The following is a 21,467-nucleotide window of genomic DNA, read 5'->3' as shown; positions in this document are numbered from 1 at the left end:
TGAAAAACAATTTGTATGGGCAATAGCAGCTATTTCAAGATCGTCAAGTCTTCGTTTGGAAGAAACATAAAGAAGAGTATAGTTTTAAAGAAAAGCAATTTTAGGTAAATTTTCATGCTTTCTGGGCATGACATTGACATTAGGAAGGAATCATACTGATTCACAGAAAATGCTTTCAGAGATGAGGAATCTCACTTGCGTTGCTAATTTAAAGAAGTTGGAGCTGCTTTGCTTGGAGCAAACAAGATTTTATTCTTTTAAAGATATTTAATACAGAGATTCAAATCATGTGGGCGCTCAACAGTGTAGAGATAAATAAACTGTTCCATTTGACAGAAAATGCTATTTTCAGTTGATTGGCAAAATGGTCATGTCAGCATGAGCAAAACCCAAAGTTATTTGGACCTGGAATGCACCATCTGGGCATGTGATGGAGGCAGACACAATTGAGGTCTTTGAAAGAGAGTTCGATAATTATCCGAAGACAAAATAATTGGAGTGCAATTGGAAGAGAATTCAGGGTACTGGGAGTAGGAAGATTGCTCTTTCAGACAGGTCACAATGGTGAGATTGCAAGGTCACTGTGAACATGGGTTGGGAAGATTACATGGAAGGAAGTATTTAGAGAGAATAAGAGGGCAATGAATTCAAAGGACAAAAAGCATTATGAGATAGAATAGAAGTTGAAATCAGAATGAAATTAATCAGTGTAAGGCGTGCAGGAGAAAAGCAGTGAAAACCTCCTAGTAAGAATATTTTATGGTTGCGAGACAACTATGATTTTGAGTGAAAAGTAAGTTTGGTATTCAAAATGAGATGCACAGGAGGGGAACTGATAAGCAGGGCATTGGGACAAGATCTGATCTGGTGACAAGTACACTATCAATGCAATGATCTTGATGGGGAAAGTGCTGGCAGATGAAATAAGGAAGGGAACTTTCATTAAAAGGAAACTAGTCATAACCCTTCAGTCAGCTTTCTGACCATGATGCGATCATCCACAACAATGTTTGTTCACAAATGAATACACATTCTTTAGTTGATCTGCTGGCCCAATCCATTGGGAGAGATGAACTGGACTAGAAGGAGACTGTCCATCACCACATCCTCCATGGATGCATAGGTTGGAACTGTAGCAAGACAGCAAGATGCTCAAGGATTAAATTGAAAGGAGACATGATGAGAGAGAGAGATTTCTCTCTCAAAATTGCCTTTTAAAATTGTTTCACAGGAAGTAGGCATTGCTGGATAGGCTAAATTTTGTTGCCCGTCTGTCCTTTCCCTTGAGAAGTAGTGATGAGTTGCCTTCCTGAGCTGTGGGTGTCCATTTAAATGTTGTACAATGCTGTTAAGGTAGGAGTTCAAGCATTTTGACCCAGTGACAGTAAAGGAATGGGATAGAGTTACAAGTCAAGGTGGTGAGTGATTTGAAGGAGAACTTGCAGGCAATGATGTTCCCATGCATCAGATGCCCTTGTCCCTCTAGGCAGAGTGTTTTCTTCATTCTTTCATGGGACAGCCATTTCAGAGGATGGTTAAGAGTCAACTACTGTGGATCTGAAGTTACATGGACGCAAGATACTGACGGGAGATATCCTTCACTAAAGGGCTTAAGGTGAACCAGATGGATTTTTATATAAATCAACCATACTTTTATGCTAGCTTGGTTAGGAAAATGCTCTTGAATGAGACAGTGAGTTGTTGTGGTGCATCTTGAGGGTGGTGCAGTCTGCTGCCATTGTCCATCACTGACGTAGGAAGTGAATGGTTAAGTTGGTAGGTCGGATGCCAATCAAGTAGGATGTTTTGTCCTCCATATGTGGAGCTGTTGAGTGTTATTGGAGTTGTAGTTATCCAGGGAAGTAGACAGTATTCATCAAACTCCTGAATTATGTCTTGTAAATGGACTAGCACTGGAAGACATGAGATATACTGCTTGCCACAGAATTCCCAGCCTCTAATTTGTATTTGCAGTCAGAGTACATTAGGTCCACAACTTATGTGTCCCACTTAATATCAATTCACCCTTGCTTATTTTTAAGTCTTGCTTCTTTGTATTACATTGGATTTCCAGTGTAATGTTGTTAATTCATCCCTGCTTTGCTATCTCATACCTAACCCCAGCCATGCCTCCCCACTGTCCTTGCATCATCCTCTGTTTTTACTTCCCTCTGCCCTTCTTTCAGCCTTGCCTCCTGCCCTCTGTTCTTAGGCCATCTTTTCACCATTGAACCATTCTGAAGTGTTCTACTGAGTGGTAGCTCCAGTTGCTCTAGTGCAGCTCCACACATTGACAAATATCTGCCACTAGATGGGGCCTTGCCAATCTAAAAATATGTACAGGTATTTAAAATACCGTATTACAAAGAGGGTAAACTGAGTTTTATTATGGTTAGGGATTTATTTTGCCATGAAAAGTATTTCAGTTCAGAATGCATGGCGTTGTAGATATACGGTAGAGTGTTTGAATTTTTCCAGATGAAAAATGTTGAAAGGCACTCACCTCTGACTTTAATATTGGTTCCTGGGGGAATTTATGACTGACTTAAATTTGTGATTTTCAGGATTGCTGCCATAACTTTAAACAAAGATTTCTGACCCAGTTCAGTGACTTGTAAATGGTAATTGATAGCGAGGTAAAAAGGTTAATTTTTTTTAAATTAAAAATTAAAAAGATAGAGTGATGGGCTCAGATCCAGAGCAGCAGGCAAATACCTTCATAAATGGATAAAGGAGAAGCTCAATTTACTTTACTTGTCTAAGGAATAATTGTGAATGGAGAATAGGATATAAAGACCATAGAATGGACTTTTATACTCAATCTCTTGATTCACAATACAATGAAGCTGAAATTATTAGCCTCTGGGAGTCCCTCACACACACACTTGGCCTCAATATCATCATAACTTACATTTGAACTCACCTCACCCTCATAAATTGTGTTTCTCTCTCTCTGTCTCACACACACACACAAATGAAGCCTTCAGTCATTCACATGGCCCTGATTCACATAATTAATCACAGATCATTAACAGTCAGTTCTCATTCTCGAACATACTATTCTGAGTTTTATCATTTAAAAAGAAATTGCTTGCAAGATGGGAGTGTTGCATCTTGCAGATGGTACGGGGTACTGCCACTGCAACCTAGTGAGAGAGGGAGGGAATTTTTTAGGGTGACTGGATGCCAAGCAAGCAGGCCAAGCACCTGGACAGTGTCAAACTTCTTGAGTATTATTGGAGTTGCACTCATTCAGGCAAATAAAGATTATTTCATCACATCCTAGCATGTGCCATTCAGGAGTCAGAAATTAAGAACGTCCTTTGTAGCCAGTATTTAAATGGCTGGTCTGGTTCCACTGGTGACCAATTTGTAATCTCCAGGATGTTGATAATGAGGAATTCAGTAATGATAGCTGAAAATGTGTTGCTGGTTAAAGCGCAGCAGGTCAGGCAGCACCTAAGGAACAGGAAATTCGACGTTTCGGGCACAAGCCCTTCATCAGGAATCAGTAATGATAATCCATTAAATGTGAAGGGAAGGGAGGTGATTAGACTCTTGCTTGTTGGAGATGGTCACAGCCTTGCACTTGTGTAGATAAGATGGTACCTATCTTTTATCAGTCCATGAAATGTTAATCGAAGTCTTTAGATAGGCAGGCACAAACTACCTCAATTTCTGAGCAGATGCAAATAATCCTGAACACTTTGTGTGGAAATGATATGACACAATTCACAGGTAAGTAGAACTCCGAGACAGTCATAAACACTGTATCTCAAGACCCCTCCACAAACATTAGGAACGTACTAACAGCAGTGGACCATTTAGCCATCAAGGCTGGTCTGCCATTTAATATGATCATGTCCAATTGAACATTTTAATGTCTTTTGCCCACACTTTTCCCATTACTGTTCATGACATTGATAATCAAATAATTATCACTCTCTACTTGAAACATACTCAAACACTGAGCTTCCACAGTCCCCTGCAGTAGAGAATTCCTATGATTCACTAAGCTCCGAGTCAAATACAATTCTCATTTTGATCCAAAATGGTATCCTCTATAGTTTTAAATTATGCTCCTGGTTCTGGACACCCCATTCAGGGGAAACATCTTGTCTGCGTCTACTCTGTCCACTCCTTTAAGTATTCTGTAAATTTTAATAAGATCAGAAACAAAAATAGATATTGCTGGAAAAGCTCAGTGGTCTGCAGCATCTATGGAGAAAAATCAGAGTTAACATTTTAGGCTGAGTGACCCTTCCTCAGAACTGATTGTAGCTAAGAAAATGTCAGTTTATATGCAGAAGATAGGCTGGAGGAGGGGGTAAGAAGTAAATGATAGGTGTGGATAGAGCCCAAAGAGAGAAAAGGAAAGTTAGACAGACACAGGAGTGGATAAAAATCTAACTAGGAAGATGAATAGCTATTAATGGAGACCGTTAGGGAGAGAATTGTTATTATAGAAACATAAGAAAGACTAAGGTCTGCCCTGAAAATCACATAGTTATAGAGTTAATAAGATAATCTCTCATTCCTCAAAACTTTAGAGGAGAGGCTCAGTTTCCCTAACTTCCTTTCATAGGACAGACCTAACATCCTGGGAACAAATCAGGTGAATCTCTATTGCACTCCCTCAACGGCAATATCTTTCCTGTGATAAGAAGACCAAAACTACACACAATACTCAGGTGCGGTCAAACCAAGTTCCTATACAAGTTAAACAAGACTTCATTACTCCTGTGCTCAAATCCTTCTGCAATAAATGTTAACATTGCATTAGTCTCCCTAATAACTTGCTCCCTAGCAGGTTAGCCTTCACTGACTTATTGACAAGAACACCAGGGTCCCTTTGCAAATCTCCACTTTTCAACCTCTGATCACTTAAGAAATATCCTGCATATCTGTTCCTATTACCAACATGGATGATGTCATGTTTTTCCACAACTTATTGCATCTGCCACGTTCCTGTCTGAATCTTCCTGAAAACATTTTATATCTTCCTCACAACACATCTTCCTGCTTAACCTGGTGTCATTTCAAATCTTCAAATAGTACATTTGGTCCCCACATCCAATACTCCACTAGTGAGGTCCATATATTCCACTCGTCACAGTCCACCAACATAAGAATAATCCATTTATTCCTAGCTTTCATTTTCTGTTTGTTAGTCAATCCTTAATTCAGACAGTTACAGTTCCTCCAATACTAATTTGGAGTAATACTTTAATCTGAGGAAGATATTATCAAAAGCCTTTTGAAAATCTTAATAGACTACATCAATCAACTCCTCTTTATCAATTTTGTTCGTGATATGTTGAAAAAACAATCTTAGATATATTTGTCAAACTCAATTTTTCCTTTCCAAAAACATGCTGGTAATGCTGAATCAGCTCCCCACCCCCCACCAGTGTTCATTTATTACTTTATGATAGCTCTTTGCATTTTCCCCACTATTAATGTGAAGTTGACATGTCTGTAGTTCTTTGCCTTTTTCCTCACTTCTTTCCTAAATAGTCAGGTGACATTTGCAAGTTACCAATCTGCAGGAATCATTGCAAAATCACTGATATTTTGAAACATGATTACTAATGGATTGTTTGTTGCTACGGCCATCTTCCTTCACCTATTGTACACTATCAGATCCTGAGCACTTATCAGCTTTCAGCCCCATTAATCTCTCCAGCACAACCTTTTTACTGATTTCCTTCAAATCGTCCTTCTTAATCTTTATAGTTTTCAGCAAACACACCCGTACTCGACTTTAGGAAGGGCATTGGGGTAGGTGATGAAGCTCATATAGATGATTGAGCCGAAAATTCTGCACAAAGGAACTCCTTCAGCAATATAATTGTTGGCCTCTAATAATTGCTGGTGACTTTAATTTTGCTAGGTTTCTTTGATTCTACATGTTTCATTGATATGAAGGTCTGTCACTCTGACCTCTATAATTCAGCATTTAGGTGCACATTTGGACCAATGTTGACCTGAGGTCTGGAGTCAAGTGATTCTGATATAATCCAAAATCAACACTGGTGAGCAGGTTACTTTGTTTTTCTTTTCTCCTACACATAAATAAATGTATTGTCCTCAAGCAGAAATTTAATATAGTATAAGCAGACGTGTATTAGGAAATCTAAATATATTAGATGCAACATGACTGCACAACCACTCAATGGTGGGACTCCACCACAGCTTATCTTTAATTTTGCTGCTTCTTCAACTATCTTGGAAGCTGTGCTGTTGACATGTCTGATCAGCCCAAGTTCATACTGCCGTCACTTTCTGGCTGTGAACTTTATATGTTTTGCAGTAACAGCACTGTAATATGTCTGACATGGTTTGAAACATTCCCCAAATTCGATTCCTTTGAGCTCCTTGTGTTAGGAAAAGGTGCTGTCAGAGTTGCAGTTGCTAAACATAGTGATTTAGAATCGACAGGAAACGTTTCTCCATATAAAGAGTTAGGATGCTGTGAATTCATATTCCAAGATTAGAGTGTTAGACAGAAATTCTGAACCAGAAATTGCTGGAGTTATAATGGTACATTAACTTTTGCACGCATTAGATTGTGGAAGATCTACAGGAAAAAGTAAATTTCTGGACATTTAGCAGTCCTTTGCTATTAGCTTCACAAAAGTCAAATGACAATTATGAATTACCATGTAAATATGAATTATTATTGTCTTGGTTTTTACAAATACATTAAGGACAAAAGGGTAACTAGGGAGAGAATAGGGTCCCTCAAAGATCAGCAAGGCGGTCTTTGTGTAGAGCTGCAGGAGATGAGGGAGACACTAAACAAGTATTCAGAATCAGTATTTACTGTGGAAAAGGATATGGAAGATATAGAATGTAGGGTAGTAGATGCTGACATCTTGAAAAATGTCCATATTACAGAGGAGGAAGTGCTGAATGTCTTGAAACGCATATAGGTGGATAAAGCCCCCGGATTTGATCAGATGTACCTACCACTCTGTGGGAAGCTAGAGATGTGATTGCTGGGCCTCTTGCTGAAATATTTGTATCATCGATAGTCACAGGTGAGGTTCTGGAAGACTGGAGGTTGGCTAATGTGGTGCCACTATTTAGGAAAGGTGGTAAGGACAAGCCAGGGAACTATAGACCAGTGAGCCTGACATCAGTGATGGGCAGGTTGTTTGAGGGAATCTTGAGGGACAGGATGCACGTTTATTTGGAAAGGCAAGGACTGATTAGGGATAGTCAACATGGCTTTGTGCATGGGAAATCATGTCTCACAAACTTGATTGAGTTTTTTGAAGAAGTAACAAAGAGGGTTGATGAGGGCTGAGCAGTAGATGTGATCTATATGGACTTCAGTAAGGTGTTCAACAGGGTTCCCCATGGGAGACTGATTAGCAAGGTTAGATCTCATGGAATACAGGCAGAACTAACTATTTGAATACAGAACTGGCTCAATGGTAGAAGACAGAGGATGGTGGAGGAGAGCAGTTTTTTAGGCTGGAGGCCTGTGATCAGTGGAGTGCCATAAGGATCGGTGCTGGATCCACTACTTTTCATCATTTATATAAATGATTTGGATGTGAGCATAAGAGATATAGTTAGTAAGTTTGCAGATGACACCAAAATTGGAGGTGTAGTGGACAGCGAAAAAGGTTACCCTCAGATTACAACGGGATCTTGATCAGATGAGCAAATGGGCTGAGGAGTGGCAGATGGAGTTTAATCTAGATAAATACAAGGTGCTGCATTTTGTAAAAGCAAATCTTAGCAGGACTTAAACACTTAATGGTCAGGTCCTAGGGAGTGTTGCTGAACAGAGACCTTGGAGTGCAGGTTCATAGCTCCTTGAAAGTGGAGTCACAGGTAGATAGGATAGTGAAGAAGGCATTTGGTATGCTTTCCTTTATTGGTCAGAGTATTAAGTACAGGAGTTGGGAGGTCATGTTGTGGCTCTACAGAACATTGGTTAGGCCACTGTTGGAATATTGCGTGCAATTCTGGTCTCCTTCCTATTGGAAGAATGTTGTGAAACTTGAAAGGGTTCAGAAAAGATTTACAAGGACATTGCCAGGGTTAGAGAATTTGATATATAGGGAGAGGTTTTATATTAGGGCTGTTTTCCTGGAGCATGGAGGCTGAGGGGTGACCTTATAGAGGTTTATAAAACCATGAGGGGCATGGATAGGGTAAACTGACAAGATCTTTTCCCTAGGGTGGAGGAGTCCAGAACCAGAGGACATAGGTTTAGTGTGACAGAGGAAAGACATAAAAGAGACCTAAGGAGCAATTTTTTCACAAGAGTGTGGTGCGTGTGTGGAATGGGCTGCCACAGGAAGTGGTGGAGGCTAGTATAATTGCAACATTTAAAAGTATCTGGATGGGTATATGAATAGGAAGGGTTTGGAGAGATGCATGGGCCATGTGCTGGCAGGTGGGACTAGATTGGCTTGCGATATCTGGTTGGCATGGACGATTTGACCGAAGGTTCTGTTTCAGTGCTGTACATCTCTATGACTCTGTGGTGATAATTGTTTGAAAGCAATGTTGTATGGACTTTAATGATGATGCAATTTATGATCCTGAAATGGCACTGAACTTTGGAAATCTATAGCATGACCAAAAGAAGCTCTGGGGTCTTACTCCAGCAGGTAAGGAATTGTTGTGAGAGTATTTCTTAATCCTTCTCATACGTCTTGGCAGTCTATTGTGCTCTGCTTGCCATTCAAACTCCTGCCAGATTGAGAAGGCAATAAAAATGAAGATTCAAAATGTTTTTACACAGAAGTGGTAATTAGATAGGTTTCCTTCTGTTAATAACATCCTGAAAGACACAACATGTATAAATTTAAGACTTAGCAAGTTGTACGTAAAGCAGGCCAGAGAGCAACAAATGATTCTGGATCTATAGTCTCCAAACCTACAGGCATTTCTAGTTTGTTGTAGAATTATTGATTAAGATTGATCTTTTCAGGTTAGTCATCAGCTCTATAACTATGTGAGTATCAGGATGGTAGAAGATGAACTAGATGGTAACATTTCTTATATTTCTACGATAACAAATCTCTCTCTAACTTGAGTGTGGGTCTACCTATAAAATATGAAGGGCAACAGTTGAAGAAAGCAGCTCACCACCACCTTCTCAAGTATAGCTAGGGACAGGCAATAAAGGCTAGCTCTGCCAACAATTCCCATGTCCCATGACAGAATTTAAGAAAATGCATGACCCATTGCATGTTCCACTGTTCTTAGTAAGAGGTTGAGTTTGCTGGCTCAACATTTCAAGGTGAAAGAGTTTGTGCATTTTGCCCATCTGCCTGCCACTCCCTCAATAACTGCTCAAGGACCAACATAGAAATTCATAATTACAATTGACTTACAATTTTGTCTGCTTGCTATATTTTTTTTTCTTTTCTGTCTTGTTTTCTATCTTCTCAATCCACACTTTTATACTATCTCTTGTTTTACATTTTATGTTTCTGAATTTTGTTTGACTCTAATTCAACCTACTTATTCTTTCATCATTCACTCTGTCTCTCTTTAACTGGCTAAGACCAGAGGTTCACTTTGCTCAGTCTTATCTCCTTGACCAGGGAAAGAAATACGATCATAAAATGCTGCACCGAGGAATTCCTGAATTTTTCACTGATTAAAGCAATAAGACCACTGAGCATGATGCTCGTGAGGCATTATATCATTGATATGACTTGGAGACGCTGGTGTTGGACTAGGGTGTACAAAGTTATAGTCCAACAGGTTTATTTGGAAGCAGCACTTTGAAAGCTAGTGCTTCCAAATAACCTGGATTATAACCTGCTGTTGTGTAATTTTTAACTTTATCATTGATATCACTGCACTTGTTATCAGATCAATATTCCAGCATTTAGCAATGTAAGTGTAGCACAATAAGGGCGGCACGGTGGCACAGTGGTTAGCACTGCTGCCTCACAGCGCCTGAGACCCGGGTTCAATTCCCGACTCAAGAAACTGACTGTGTGGAGTTTGCACATTCTCCCCGTGTCTGCGTGGGTTTCCTCCGGGTGCTCCGGTTTCCTCCCACAGTCCAAAGATGTGCGGGTCAGGTGAATTGGCCATTCTAAATTGCCCATAGTGTTACGTAAGGGGTAAATGTAGGGGTATGGGTGGGTTGCGCTTCGGCGGGTCGGTGTGGACTTGTTGGGACGAAGGGCCTGTTTCCACACTGTAAGTAATCTAATAACTGGGGAGCAGAAAAATCTAAGTACTGTTTCTTGCTGCCAAACCCATCACTGCAACAATTTCTGGCCCTTCATCAACGTTCATGTTTACATTGAATTGGTGGATGAAGGCAAAAAGATTATCTTAGGGATATCTTACCTTAATACTTAGTGGAATGGCATAGAGAATAGTGAGATAATAGGTGAAGTTGGAGTACAGGAGACAGAAAGGAAGTCCAAAACAGAATAAATGTGTATTCATGAAAATGCATTGAGCATAGTAAGTAAGGTCGGGGAGTTACAGATACAGATTGCAATGTGAAATGCTGATACTGCGTCAGTTATGGTGACCTGGCTCAAGGAAGGACAAGACTGGGCATTAAAGAGAATCAGGAAAAATAGGGAAAGAAGAGGAACAGCAGTAATGGTTCAGGAGAACATTGCATTGCTGGAGAAGAAAGATGCTTCAGAGGGATGAAGGACAGAGTTAATTTGTCCAGAGCTATGGAATAAAAGGGGTACAATTACACTGCTTAGTGTGGTCTATACAGCACTAACTATGGAAAGGACGTAGAGAAACAAATCTGCAGGGACATTACAGAGAAATGCCAACATTAAAGAGTAGCTATAATGGAGGGCTTCAACTATCCAAATATGGACAGAGATGCTGATAGTGCAAATGGCAGAAATGGGCAAGTGTTTCTAGGTTGTGTTCAGGAGCGTTTCCTAGCACAGTATGTGTCCAGTCCAACAAGAAAGGATGTATTATTGGATCTGATCCTTGGAAATTAAGTGATCATTGTATTATAGGTTCTGGAGAATGATATGCAACAATCTGGAGTGAGAACAATCAATTGGCAGAGAGCTGATATTAATGGAGTAAGAATAAAGTTGAGCAGGATCGATTGGAATAAGAGGTAAGCAGGAAAAACAGCAAATGAGCAATGGGTTACCTTCACATACCGTATGTTTTAGGTATAGTTGAGATATATTCCCGTTAATGGAAAAGATAGGACAAACAAATCCAGAGCTCACTGGATGACAAAGGAAGCAGAAATTAACACTAGAAAGAAGTAGTGTGCATATGACAGGCGTAAGATAGGAAATTCAATTGAGAGCCAACAGGAATTCTAAAGGTGTGAGAGAAGGTAAGAAAGCAAATAAGAGAAACAGAGATAAGAACAGACTAGCAACTGAAAAAAAAAGGTAAATCCTGAAGTCTTCTATAGTCATACGAACAGTTACTGGTTAAAGGAGGACTACAGCCAATCAGAAGAAATGGGATTTTCACATGGAAGCAGAGGCAGTATCTCAAGTGTTAAATGAATACTTCGTGCCTATCTTCACAGAAGAGGATGCTGCCCATGCCATGATGACAGAAGAAGAAACTCTTACTAGAAGAGATAAAATTAATAAAGAAAGGTAGTTACAATAATAAAAGAAAGTTGACAAGGCAATGGGACCAGATGAGATATATGTAAGGATTTGGAAGGAAGTGAGAGTAGAAATTGTGGGGACACTGACCATAACCTTTCAGCTTTCCTTGGCTCAGGGAAGGTGCTGAAAGACTAGATGATTGCAAACATTACAGCCTTGTTCAAGAAAAACTGTAACAATTACAATTACAGAAATTACAGACTGGTTAGTTTAACTAAAGTGGTAGGGAAAATCTCCAGAAATAATTATTCAGTAATCACATGGAAAAAGGTGGGTTGAACAGGAAAAGTTAGTACAGGTTTCTAAAGGGGAAATTGTGTTTAATTAACTTTCTGGAATTTTTTGAAGAGGTAACATAAAGGATCGATGGGAGTAACGCTGTTGATGTGACATACATAGACTTCCAGAAGTTTTGATATGGTGTCACACAACAGGCTTGTGAGGAACATTGTAGGTCATAGTATAAAACAGACAGTAGCAAAATGGATACAAAATTCGGTGATTGATAGGAAACAGAGAGTAACAGTCAATGGGTATTTTTCAGATTGGGGAAAGTTTATAGTAGAGTTCCTCAGTATTCCTCAGTTCCTTGTATTGCCATATATATAATCTGATCATGGTATACATAGGACATTTGCTAAGTTTGTATATGGCATTTGGACGAATTGTAAACTGTGAGGAGAACAATGTATGGAACCTCCCAAAAAATTGACAAAATTATGGAGTGGGCAGATAGGTGGCAGATGAGGTTCAATGTAGAGAAATATCATATGATGCACTTTGGTGAGAAGAATATTAAAAGACAATATAAAATACAATTCTAAAGGGGGTGACGGACCAGGGGACCTAGGTATATACGTACACAGATCATTGAAGATGGCAGGACAGGTAGAGAGCATTTCATAAAGTATACAGAGGTCTCAATTTTATTAATAGGGGCATAGAATACAAGAGCAAGGAGATGATGTTGACATGTGCAAGGTACTTGTTAGAAATCAGAGGGTGTACTATATACAGTTCTGGCCACCACATTATGGGAAAGATGAGAATGCACTGGAAAGAATACAGAAGTAATTTATAAGAATGGTTCCAGGATTGAGAAATTTCTGTTATAAGAATTGATTGAAGAAGTTGGGACTGTTCTCCTTGCACAGAAATAGGCTAAAAAATGACAAGCTAAATTTTCAAAATCACAATTGAGTTGGATAGATAGATAGAGAGAAGCTGTTCCTGCCTGTAAAAGAATTAGTTACCCCGAAAAGGTAGTGGGCCTTCTTGAACTACTAAGCAGGAGTATAAAATTGGGCCATTCACTGTATCAGTTCAGAGAATAGTTTGGTGTGGGGCTATCATTATTTGCAATCCACTGTCAGTACTAACCTCGTTGAACCTGATCCTGTAATAGGCACATACTGGGGATAAAGTGGAAGGGCGAAATTGTTGATCATTTGTCTGCTGGATAATAAATGTACATAGAAGCTTGCAAATAATTTAGTTAATGCTTCCTCAAGCATTCTCGAGTATTTAATGGCTTGACACTAGTTATTCAGCTGCAGAGTCATAAAACACAGAAACAGACCTTCCGGTCCAACCAGTCCATGCCGACCATGTTCCCAAACTAAACTAGTGCCACTTGCCTTCATTTGGCCCATATTCATCAAAGCTTTTCCTATTCATGTACTTATCCAAGTACCTTTTAAATGTTGTAACTCTACCTACACCCACTACCTTATTTGGCGGTTCATTCCAAAATCAACCACTCTCTGTGTAAAAAAGTTGCTCCTTTTTAAGTTTCTCTTCTCTTACCTTAAAACATGCCCCCTAGTATTGAACTCCCCATCCTAGAGAAAAGACCTTTATCATTCACCTTATCTATGCCTCTCATGATTTTATAAACCTCAATAAGGTAAACCCTCAATCTCCTACACTCCAGTGAAAGATGTCCCAGCCTTTCCTGTCTATTTTTATATCTCAAACCCTCCATTCCTGGCAACATCCTGGTAAATATTTACTGAACCCTCCCTGGTTTAATATCTTCCTCTAACAGGGTGACAGAATGGTACCCAATAGTCTAGGAGAGGCCTCACCAAAGTCCTAACACTGAAGGAAGGAGGTTTCCTGAAGAAGGGCTCATGCCCGAAACGTCGATTCTCCTGCTCCTTGGATGCTGCCTGACCTGCTGCGCTTTTCCAGCAACACATTTTCAGCTCTGATCTCCAGCATCTGCAGTCCTCACTTTCTCCTGTCTACCTGTGATGCAAATTTCAAAGAATTACATACCTGAACCCCATGATACTCTACTTCTACAACACTACCCAGGGCCCCATCATTAATTGTATAAGCCCTATCCTTATTTTTATTACCACATTTATCCAAATTAAACTCCATCTGCCACTCTTCAGTCCATTGATCCAATTGATAAAATTAGATAACCTTCTTTCCATGTTTATCTTTCAAACATTACTGATAAAGCAGTGCTAACTGAATGAAACTGTGGACATCATTTCCCTTCTCTGGGATACTGAAACCAGTGACAGTCACAAACCAAACAGTGAAGATCGAATCTTTTACTCAATGTTAACCCAGGCAATGTGTCTACCTACCAGCTCACTGGAAAAATAGGCTAGAGTGGGGGTTTTATTGTAAAATCATACAAGAGAGATAAAGAAAACCTGTATTCTCATCCTAGCAAAGATTCACAAAGTTGCAGTAAGACATGCTGATTGAACAATAAATAACAGGCTAGTTTCCACCCAGATTCCTGAAGCACCATTGAATGTCATCAGGTATAGAAGAGACTGGCTTTGCATATTCTGCTGTTGAGGTTTCGGTGTTGAGCTTGAGGTAATAGCCAGGCATGTAAGCCACCAGACATCCTGAGACGTTTAAGCATATAAGGTGAGTTGCAGCCACTGTGGAAATAAGGACAGAGTAAACATTAATCCCAGCTGTATGGAACGCGGAGTGCTCAACTGAAAACAACATACGATAAGAATATGAGGAAAGGCAGAGAAGAACACTTCATTTGCACCATCCAACCTTCACCCTGCAATGAAAAATATTCAATATACCAAAACCATCAAGCAAAGCTTTCTAAGATGCTCTAAAATGTATCTCATGGTAAATAACAAATCAAAAGAGATAACTAATCAGTTAATCCTTCAGAAAGATTCACCAAAACATTTTTTATGGAGTTTTTTCTTAACATTCAAAGAATCAGTACCCTTTATCCTAATCCATTTAAATCGACACCGTTAAGGAGCCAGACACATTTCACAACCCTGGCACCAGCAGCAGTGTGAACTATTTGACACACTAAGGAGAGAAATTTTAACAACCCGCACTATCAGTTGGATTCCCACCCACTACACTGATTTCAATACAGAATGGCACCTGTAGACTGAGGCTGAGTCACCACCTCCCTAATTAGAAAACACAAGTCAACGTGTTAAAAGTGACATGCCAGAATAACAGTACTAATGGCGACACGGTGGCTCAGTGATTAGTACTGCTACCTCATAGCGGTAGGGGCCTAGGTTCGATTCCAGCCTTGGGCAACTGTGTGGAGTTTGCACATTCTCCCATGTCTGGATGGGTTTCCTCCAGGTGCTCCAGTTTCCTCCCACAGTCCAACGATGTGTAGTTTAGATGGATTGGCTATACTGAAATTGTCCATAGTGTTCAGAGATTTATAGGCTAGATGGATCAGCTGTAGTAAATGTGGGGTTATGGGATACAGTAGGAATCTGGCTCTTCAGAGGGTTGGTGCAGACTCGAAGGGCTGAACAACCTTACAATAGGGTTCTATGGTTCCATGATTCTAATAGATAAGGGGAACTGATGAAAGAGATCTGCCAAATTCATGCTGTTCCCAGACATGGATTGTATGTGCAATGGGCTTCAGTGCTGCTGTGATCTTAAGTTAATGAGAAGTAGGAGCAGCTGTTAGTTATTCAGCCCTTTGAGCCTGCACTGCCATTCAAAAATACATGATGGGTTTGATTATCACCATAACTGCTTTTTCCTACAAGTCCCCCATAACACTGGAATCCATGGTTGACCAATAATCTGTCTAGCTCAGCACTGAATAGCATAAATGATCCAATCTCCTTGCTCTTTGAGGAACAGAACCATCCTATGACAGAAGAAATTTATTCTTATCATCTTAAATGGGAAATGTCTTATTTTTAAACTGAATTCATAACTACATTTCCCTTTGAAGAGAAACATTGTCCCAGGACTTACCCAGCCAACATCTGTCAGAATTGTATATATTTTAATAAGATTAGCTCTCATTCTTCTTAATGCCAATGTATATGGAGCCAACCTACTAACCTTAACCTTTTCATCATAAAACAGCCCTTTTATTTGAGGGATGCAGTGAACCCTCTCTGAACTGCTTCTAATGCAACTACATTGCTCTTCAAATAAGCGTACTAAAATGGCACATAGCATTATAGGTGTGGTCTCACTGTGATGTGCAACTGTAGGAAGGCTTCCTCACTTTTATATTCTATTCTCCTTATAATGAAGGCCAAAACTGCATTTCCTAAAAACTTGCTGTGTTGCATATTGGCATTTTGTGATTCATGTATGCAAATATACGAATTCTTCAGTATGTATCATTTTGCATTCTCTTCCCATTTTAAACAAATCTGTTTTCTAATCCTCCTGCCAAAGTAGATAACTTCACATTTATCTGTATCCCTTTGCAATCAGTTTATATCCTCCTCATAATTCTCCTACTTATCTTTGCATTGTCAGCAAATGTTATTGTGATAAGATTCAAGCCTTCATTCATAACATTCATATAAACTGTAAGTAGTCATTATATTTTGTGCACCTGAAAGTGATCCACTTGTCTTGAATGCCCATTTCCTATCGGTTATCCTTCATCCATGCTGATATATCACCCCAATACTGTGAGCCTCCAGCTTCTGCAGTAACCTCTTGTATGACCCCTTACTGAATGCCTTTGGGAAACCCAAATACACTCCGTACACTGGTTTCCCCTTTATCCACCTTATAAAGTCCCTCTCACAAAACCATACTGATGCAGCCTGATTGTATTATGATATTCTAATTGTCCTACTGTTCCACCCTTATTAATGAATTCTAGCATTTTGTCAATGATAGATATTAGGCTAACGAGCTTTAGTTTATTGTTTACTATTTCTCTCCTTTCTTAAATAGTGTTCCAACCAGCAAGGACTTTTCCAGAACATGGGGAATTTTGAATGATTATAAAAAATGCAGCCATGTAGTTACAAACACTAAAATGCAAATCATCAGGTCCAAGGGCTTTGTCAGCCTTTAATCCCATTAGTTAGCCAATCAGGTTTGCTCTAGTAATTGTGTTTATTTCCCTTTTCCCACTTTATTTTCTACTAATCTTAGAATGCTTCTCTAAGATTTGTATCTGGCTTCATGGTATCTTCTACCATGAAGCCAGATACAAATATTTCTTTCAAGTTTCACAAGATTTTATGCAAAGGACTGTCCCAAGTGAGGTGCTCCTTCAGGCACCTTTTTCCAAATTGATTTATCCAATCATGAAAAGTAAAATTGCCTATCAGCATGCCAATTCCTTCTTCCAAGCCCTATTATTTCTTGAATCATACTTTGCCCTAGAGTATAATTGTTGTCAGGAGACCTATAAGCTACTTGCATCCATTACTTTTGTCCTTCACTATTTCTTCTATTCACCGAAACTGATTCTACATTGTGATAGAGACAGTTCTTCTGTAACACGATGATTGCGTTGTTGTGCAATCTTGCATAACAGAAAAGTCTTGCTTTAGAAAGAGCGCTTAAAGTGTTGACAATGTAATCATGTTACAGCCAACGCATGTTTTAAATGTTTGCACTTTAAAATAATGTCCCCAATTCATCAATCACAATTCAGTGAATTTGAGTTAACAAAACGCATGTTATAGCAGACGACCTGTACTCCAAACCAAAGTCATTGCTCTCTGCTGTACTCATTAATAGGCTTACTCCACCATGATGATCCTGTCACTTTAAAAAGATTATTTTGCCCTTTTTTTGAAGAGGTCATAAAGGCAGAGGTGCCAAGGAGTCTCAGGAGTTTAACAGCTTAACAATGGAAGGAGAGTGACCAGTTCTCCCACTTCAGTTTTTCTCTAGATTTTTTTAGCTGTAGCAGTCACAAGATATTAGAGTCCAGAAATGTTGCAAGCTTTAGTACATGATTCCTCTAAAATCACTCTCTGGATGTTGTTCCTTTCTGCCTGTAAGAATCTGTGTTTGAATTTAAATTTTTGGCAAGGGGTGTGTTTATGGGATGTTACTATATTGGAATAGTTAATTAGTTAAATTGCTCTAAATTCTGCTTCATTTTGTTTGTGTTTCAGTCACAGTGTTTAAACAAATTCTGTCTTGCTTAAAGTCAAGTGGTTTGACCAGTTGCATCACACCTAAAACACCCACTCATGTCTGTCTTTAAAATAAGATAAAACTAAAGTGTATGCTCAAAAATATTTTGAGGGGGTTCTGGCCTGGTCCATAACATCAATCTTTTCTGCCCTTCCAAAACGTCAAATTCTCTTGAATATTCAAGTATCAGCCATGGTCAGTTTGCAAACATGTCTCAGTGATGGCAATATCATACTACTTGCGGGTGTCATCCACACACCATATTCTGTGATAATTATGAAAGGGAAATGAAGGCAGTGCATAATATCTTAAAAATCTTGAAAAGTGTATATCCAAGGATGCATAGGTCAGGATTTAAAATGCCCTTGAAAGCCACAGTATCTTTGTGGCTTTGGTGACTTGATAGAGAAATATACTTGTCATCCGAGTTGCACCTACCTCCAGGACACTGAGTTTAATGATTCCATCTCCATCTTTATCAAAGGCACGAAAGGCTCCTGAAGAACAAAAAGGAGTCAATGAACACATACAAACATACTAATGAGGAAGAACCGTAGGCAACTTGGTCCTTCTTAGTAGTTTCGCTATTTGATAATAGGTTTTAACCTCAACTCTATATTTCTGTACCTCCCTTGATAATCTATTATTCTATTAGCAATCAAGACTCTATCTACCTCTGCCTTCAAAATATTTAAAGATTCTGTATCCAGAGAAACCTTTCATGAGAAAAAATGCTTCCTCATTTCTGATTTAAATGGTCAACCCATTATTTTTATAATATGACACTTAGCTCTAGATTCTCCCACAAGAGGAAACATTCTTTCAACATCCACCCAGTTATATCCCCTCAGGAACTTATATGTTTCAATTCAGTCACTTCTGACTCTTGTAAATTCCAGAGGATACAGGCGTAGACAGACTAGCTTTTTCTCACAAGGTAATCCACTCATTCCAGGTATTAGTCTAGTAACATTCTCTGAACTGCTTTGAATGCATTAATGTCCTTCTGTAAGTATGATGGCACAGTATTCTTGTTGCGGTCTCAGCAATGACCTCTATAAATAAAGCATAACCTTCATACTCTTGCATTCAATTGCCCTTGCAATAAACCATAACATTCTATTAGTGATTCATATACTAATGAATCCAGATCTTTCTGCATCTCACACAACACCAGGTTATAGTCCAACAGGTTTATTTGGAAGCACTAGCTTTCAGAGCACTGCTCCTTCATCAGGTGGTTGTGGAGAATAAGATTGCAAGACACAGAATTTATAGCAGAAGTTTACAGTGTGATGTAACTGAAATTATATATTGCAAAAGACCTGAATTGTTTTTTTTTATATATAGATATTTTTATTAGAAATTTAACATTTTAACAAATTTACAAAAATAAACAAAACTCTCAAGTACAAACATTGATATAGAAATAAATCTTAAATATACAATAATCAAAATGTAACAAAAGAAAAATACCGAAAGAGAAAAAACAAAACTCAATTAACTACTAATCTAACCTACAATTAGCCAGAGTGTATAATTGAGTCATTTACATCTTTCAAATAAGAGAAAATGAGAGAAAAAAAAAAGAAGTGGGGGGAAAATAAAACCCCAACGATTAACATAGAAGTTGGATATTAAAATACTTGCTCGGAATGTGTTAACATCATATATAACAAAACCCGTATTCGTGCGGGATTCCTCTCCCAAGGGGCCCCGGACCAGCCATGTTTGTAATCTCAATTAAATAAAAGCCCTTGTTGGGACAGCCAAAATATCTATATAAAAGGGCTGCCATATTTTATAAAAAATAATTCGGTCTTTCGGTGCACCATATTTATAAGGAAGTCAAGGGGAATACATTCCATGATTAATCTATGCCAATTTGAAAATCCAGGGGAACCTTCAACCACCCAGTTTACCAAAATATTTTTCCTTATATGGAAAGAGAGAACAGAAAATAATCTCTTCCAATTTGACATTCCAGGTGCACCACTTAACCGACTGATCAACCATAATCATCCGGGTAAATCCGAGACCCCCCGGGAGGGGAGACCCTATCTAAAACATCCCGAGCAAAGAGCATATAGAATTTACAAAAATAAAGGTTCTCTAATACACTCATAACAGTCTGATAAAAAGGAAACTATTTCTAAATAATAAAAAAAAACATATTTGAATGGAGATTATCCCCTTTGTTCCCAGGGGGTATCACTTCTTTTCCAACGGTCCATCATATCCTCTCCCAACCAGTGCCCCACCCTTGACCCAGGCGCTCCTTAATAGGATGAGGAGAATTCAGATATAATACCGAGCTAGAGTTAACAGTGAGCACCCTACCCCCCCCCACCCCCCCCCCCCCCCATGCCCCCCCCCCCCCCCATGCCCCCACCCCACGCCCCCACCCACACCTGAGTATATTTGGTAGTATCAATACCATGTATAAACATATACAACTATAAAATTACAACTTCAACAAATTATAATTAAATATAATAATATAAAATAGCAAGGGAAAATAACCCCGCTCCTAGAGGCAAAAATAAAATAGAATAAGGTAACCACCTCTCCCCACCAACCTTAACTAAACCCCCCGGTTTATATATATATATATATACATATATACACATACACGCATACACACATATATGTACATACACACATACATACGTATAATAATAAAATTTAAAAAACCCTAAGTGGGGGGAGAAAATCGTTAAATGGAGAGCAAATAAATAATTCCCTCTCCCCCCCCCAAGATAATAATAAACAGTAAGATAGGAAAAACAAAAAAGGGGGGTGGGGATATAAATCGGAGTGGGGAAAAGGCAAGCCAACATACATTGTCTCTTACGATTTATTTAAGAGAGTCCAAAAATTCCTTAGCCTTTTCTGGCGATCTAAAATTATACCCGGATCCTTCGTGGTTAAAACATAGCGTCGCTGGGTAGCGTAAGGTGTATTGAATATTTGAGTCCCTTAAACACTTCTTCACCTCATCGAACACCTTCCTCCTTCGGGCCAAAGCCAGGGAGAAGTCCTGAAATAACATGATCTTGGATCCTTTATAGATCATGGCTTTAGGATCTTTTCCAAGATTTCTAGAGGCATCTAGGAGTATCTGCCTCTCCCTTTAGCTCTGCAGCCGGAACAGGACCGGGCGCGGGCGCTGGTTCGAGCCAGGCCCGCGTATTGCGACCCGGTAGGCCCATTCTACCCACACCTGGCCTGATCCAGCCTCCAGATCCAAAAATTGTGGCAACCACGGCTCCAGGAATGCTGTGAGCTGGCCTTTCTCTTCCCGTTCGGGAAGGCCCAGCAAACAAATATTTTTTCAGCGACCTCGATTAGCGAGGTCGTCGATGTAATTCTCTAAGGTCCGGACTCGCTGCTCGAGAGTCCGGACCTGATCCGAGGCTGATTGAGCTGCAGTCTCGGAGGTTGCGGCCTTTAACT

At 39.3% G+C, this 21,467-nt stretch overlaps 1 protein-coding gene across 4 annotated transcripts in view; it reads right to left on the bottom strand.

Annotated features, from left to right (window-relative positions):
* Window positions 1-12,755: 12,755 nt before the first annotated feature.
* Window positions 12,756-21,467, bottom strand: part of LOC132818086 (calpain-3-like) — a 115,990-nt gene continuing 107,278 nt past the window's right edge. For all 4 annotated transcript variants that reach the window (XM_060828751.1, XM_060828752.1, XM_060828753.1 and 1 more), the window contains 2 exons: window positions 18,450-18,508; window positions 12,756-14,527 (listed from right to left, as the gene is read on the bottom strand). In XM_060828751.1, the coding sequence (XP_060684734.1) occupies window positions 14,501-14,527; window positions 18,450-18,508 (86 nt within the window). In that variant the 3' untranslated portion in view covers window positions 12,756-14,500. The remainder of the gene's footprint in view (window positions 14,528-18,449; window positions 18,509-21,467) is intronic.

This window comes from Hemiscyllium ocellatum, chromosome 8, assembly GCF_020745735.1.
Source record: "Hemiscyllium ocellatum isolate sHemOce1 chromosome 8, sHemOce1.pat.X.cur, whole genome shotgun sequence".
Taxonomy (NCBI): Eukaryota; Metazoa; Chordata; class Chondrichthyes; order Orectolobiformes; family Hemiscylliidae; genus Hemiscyllium; species Hemiscyllium ocellatum.
Note: the sequence above shows the minus strand (reverse complement) of the source record. Positions and strands in the feature narration are given on the sequence as shown.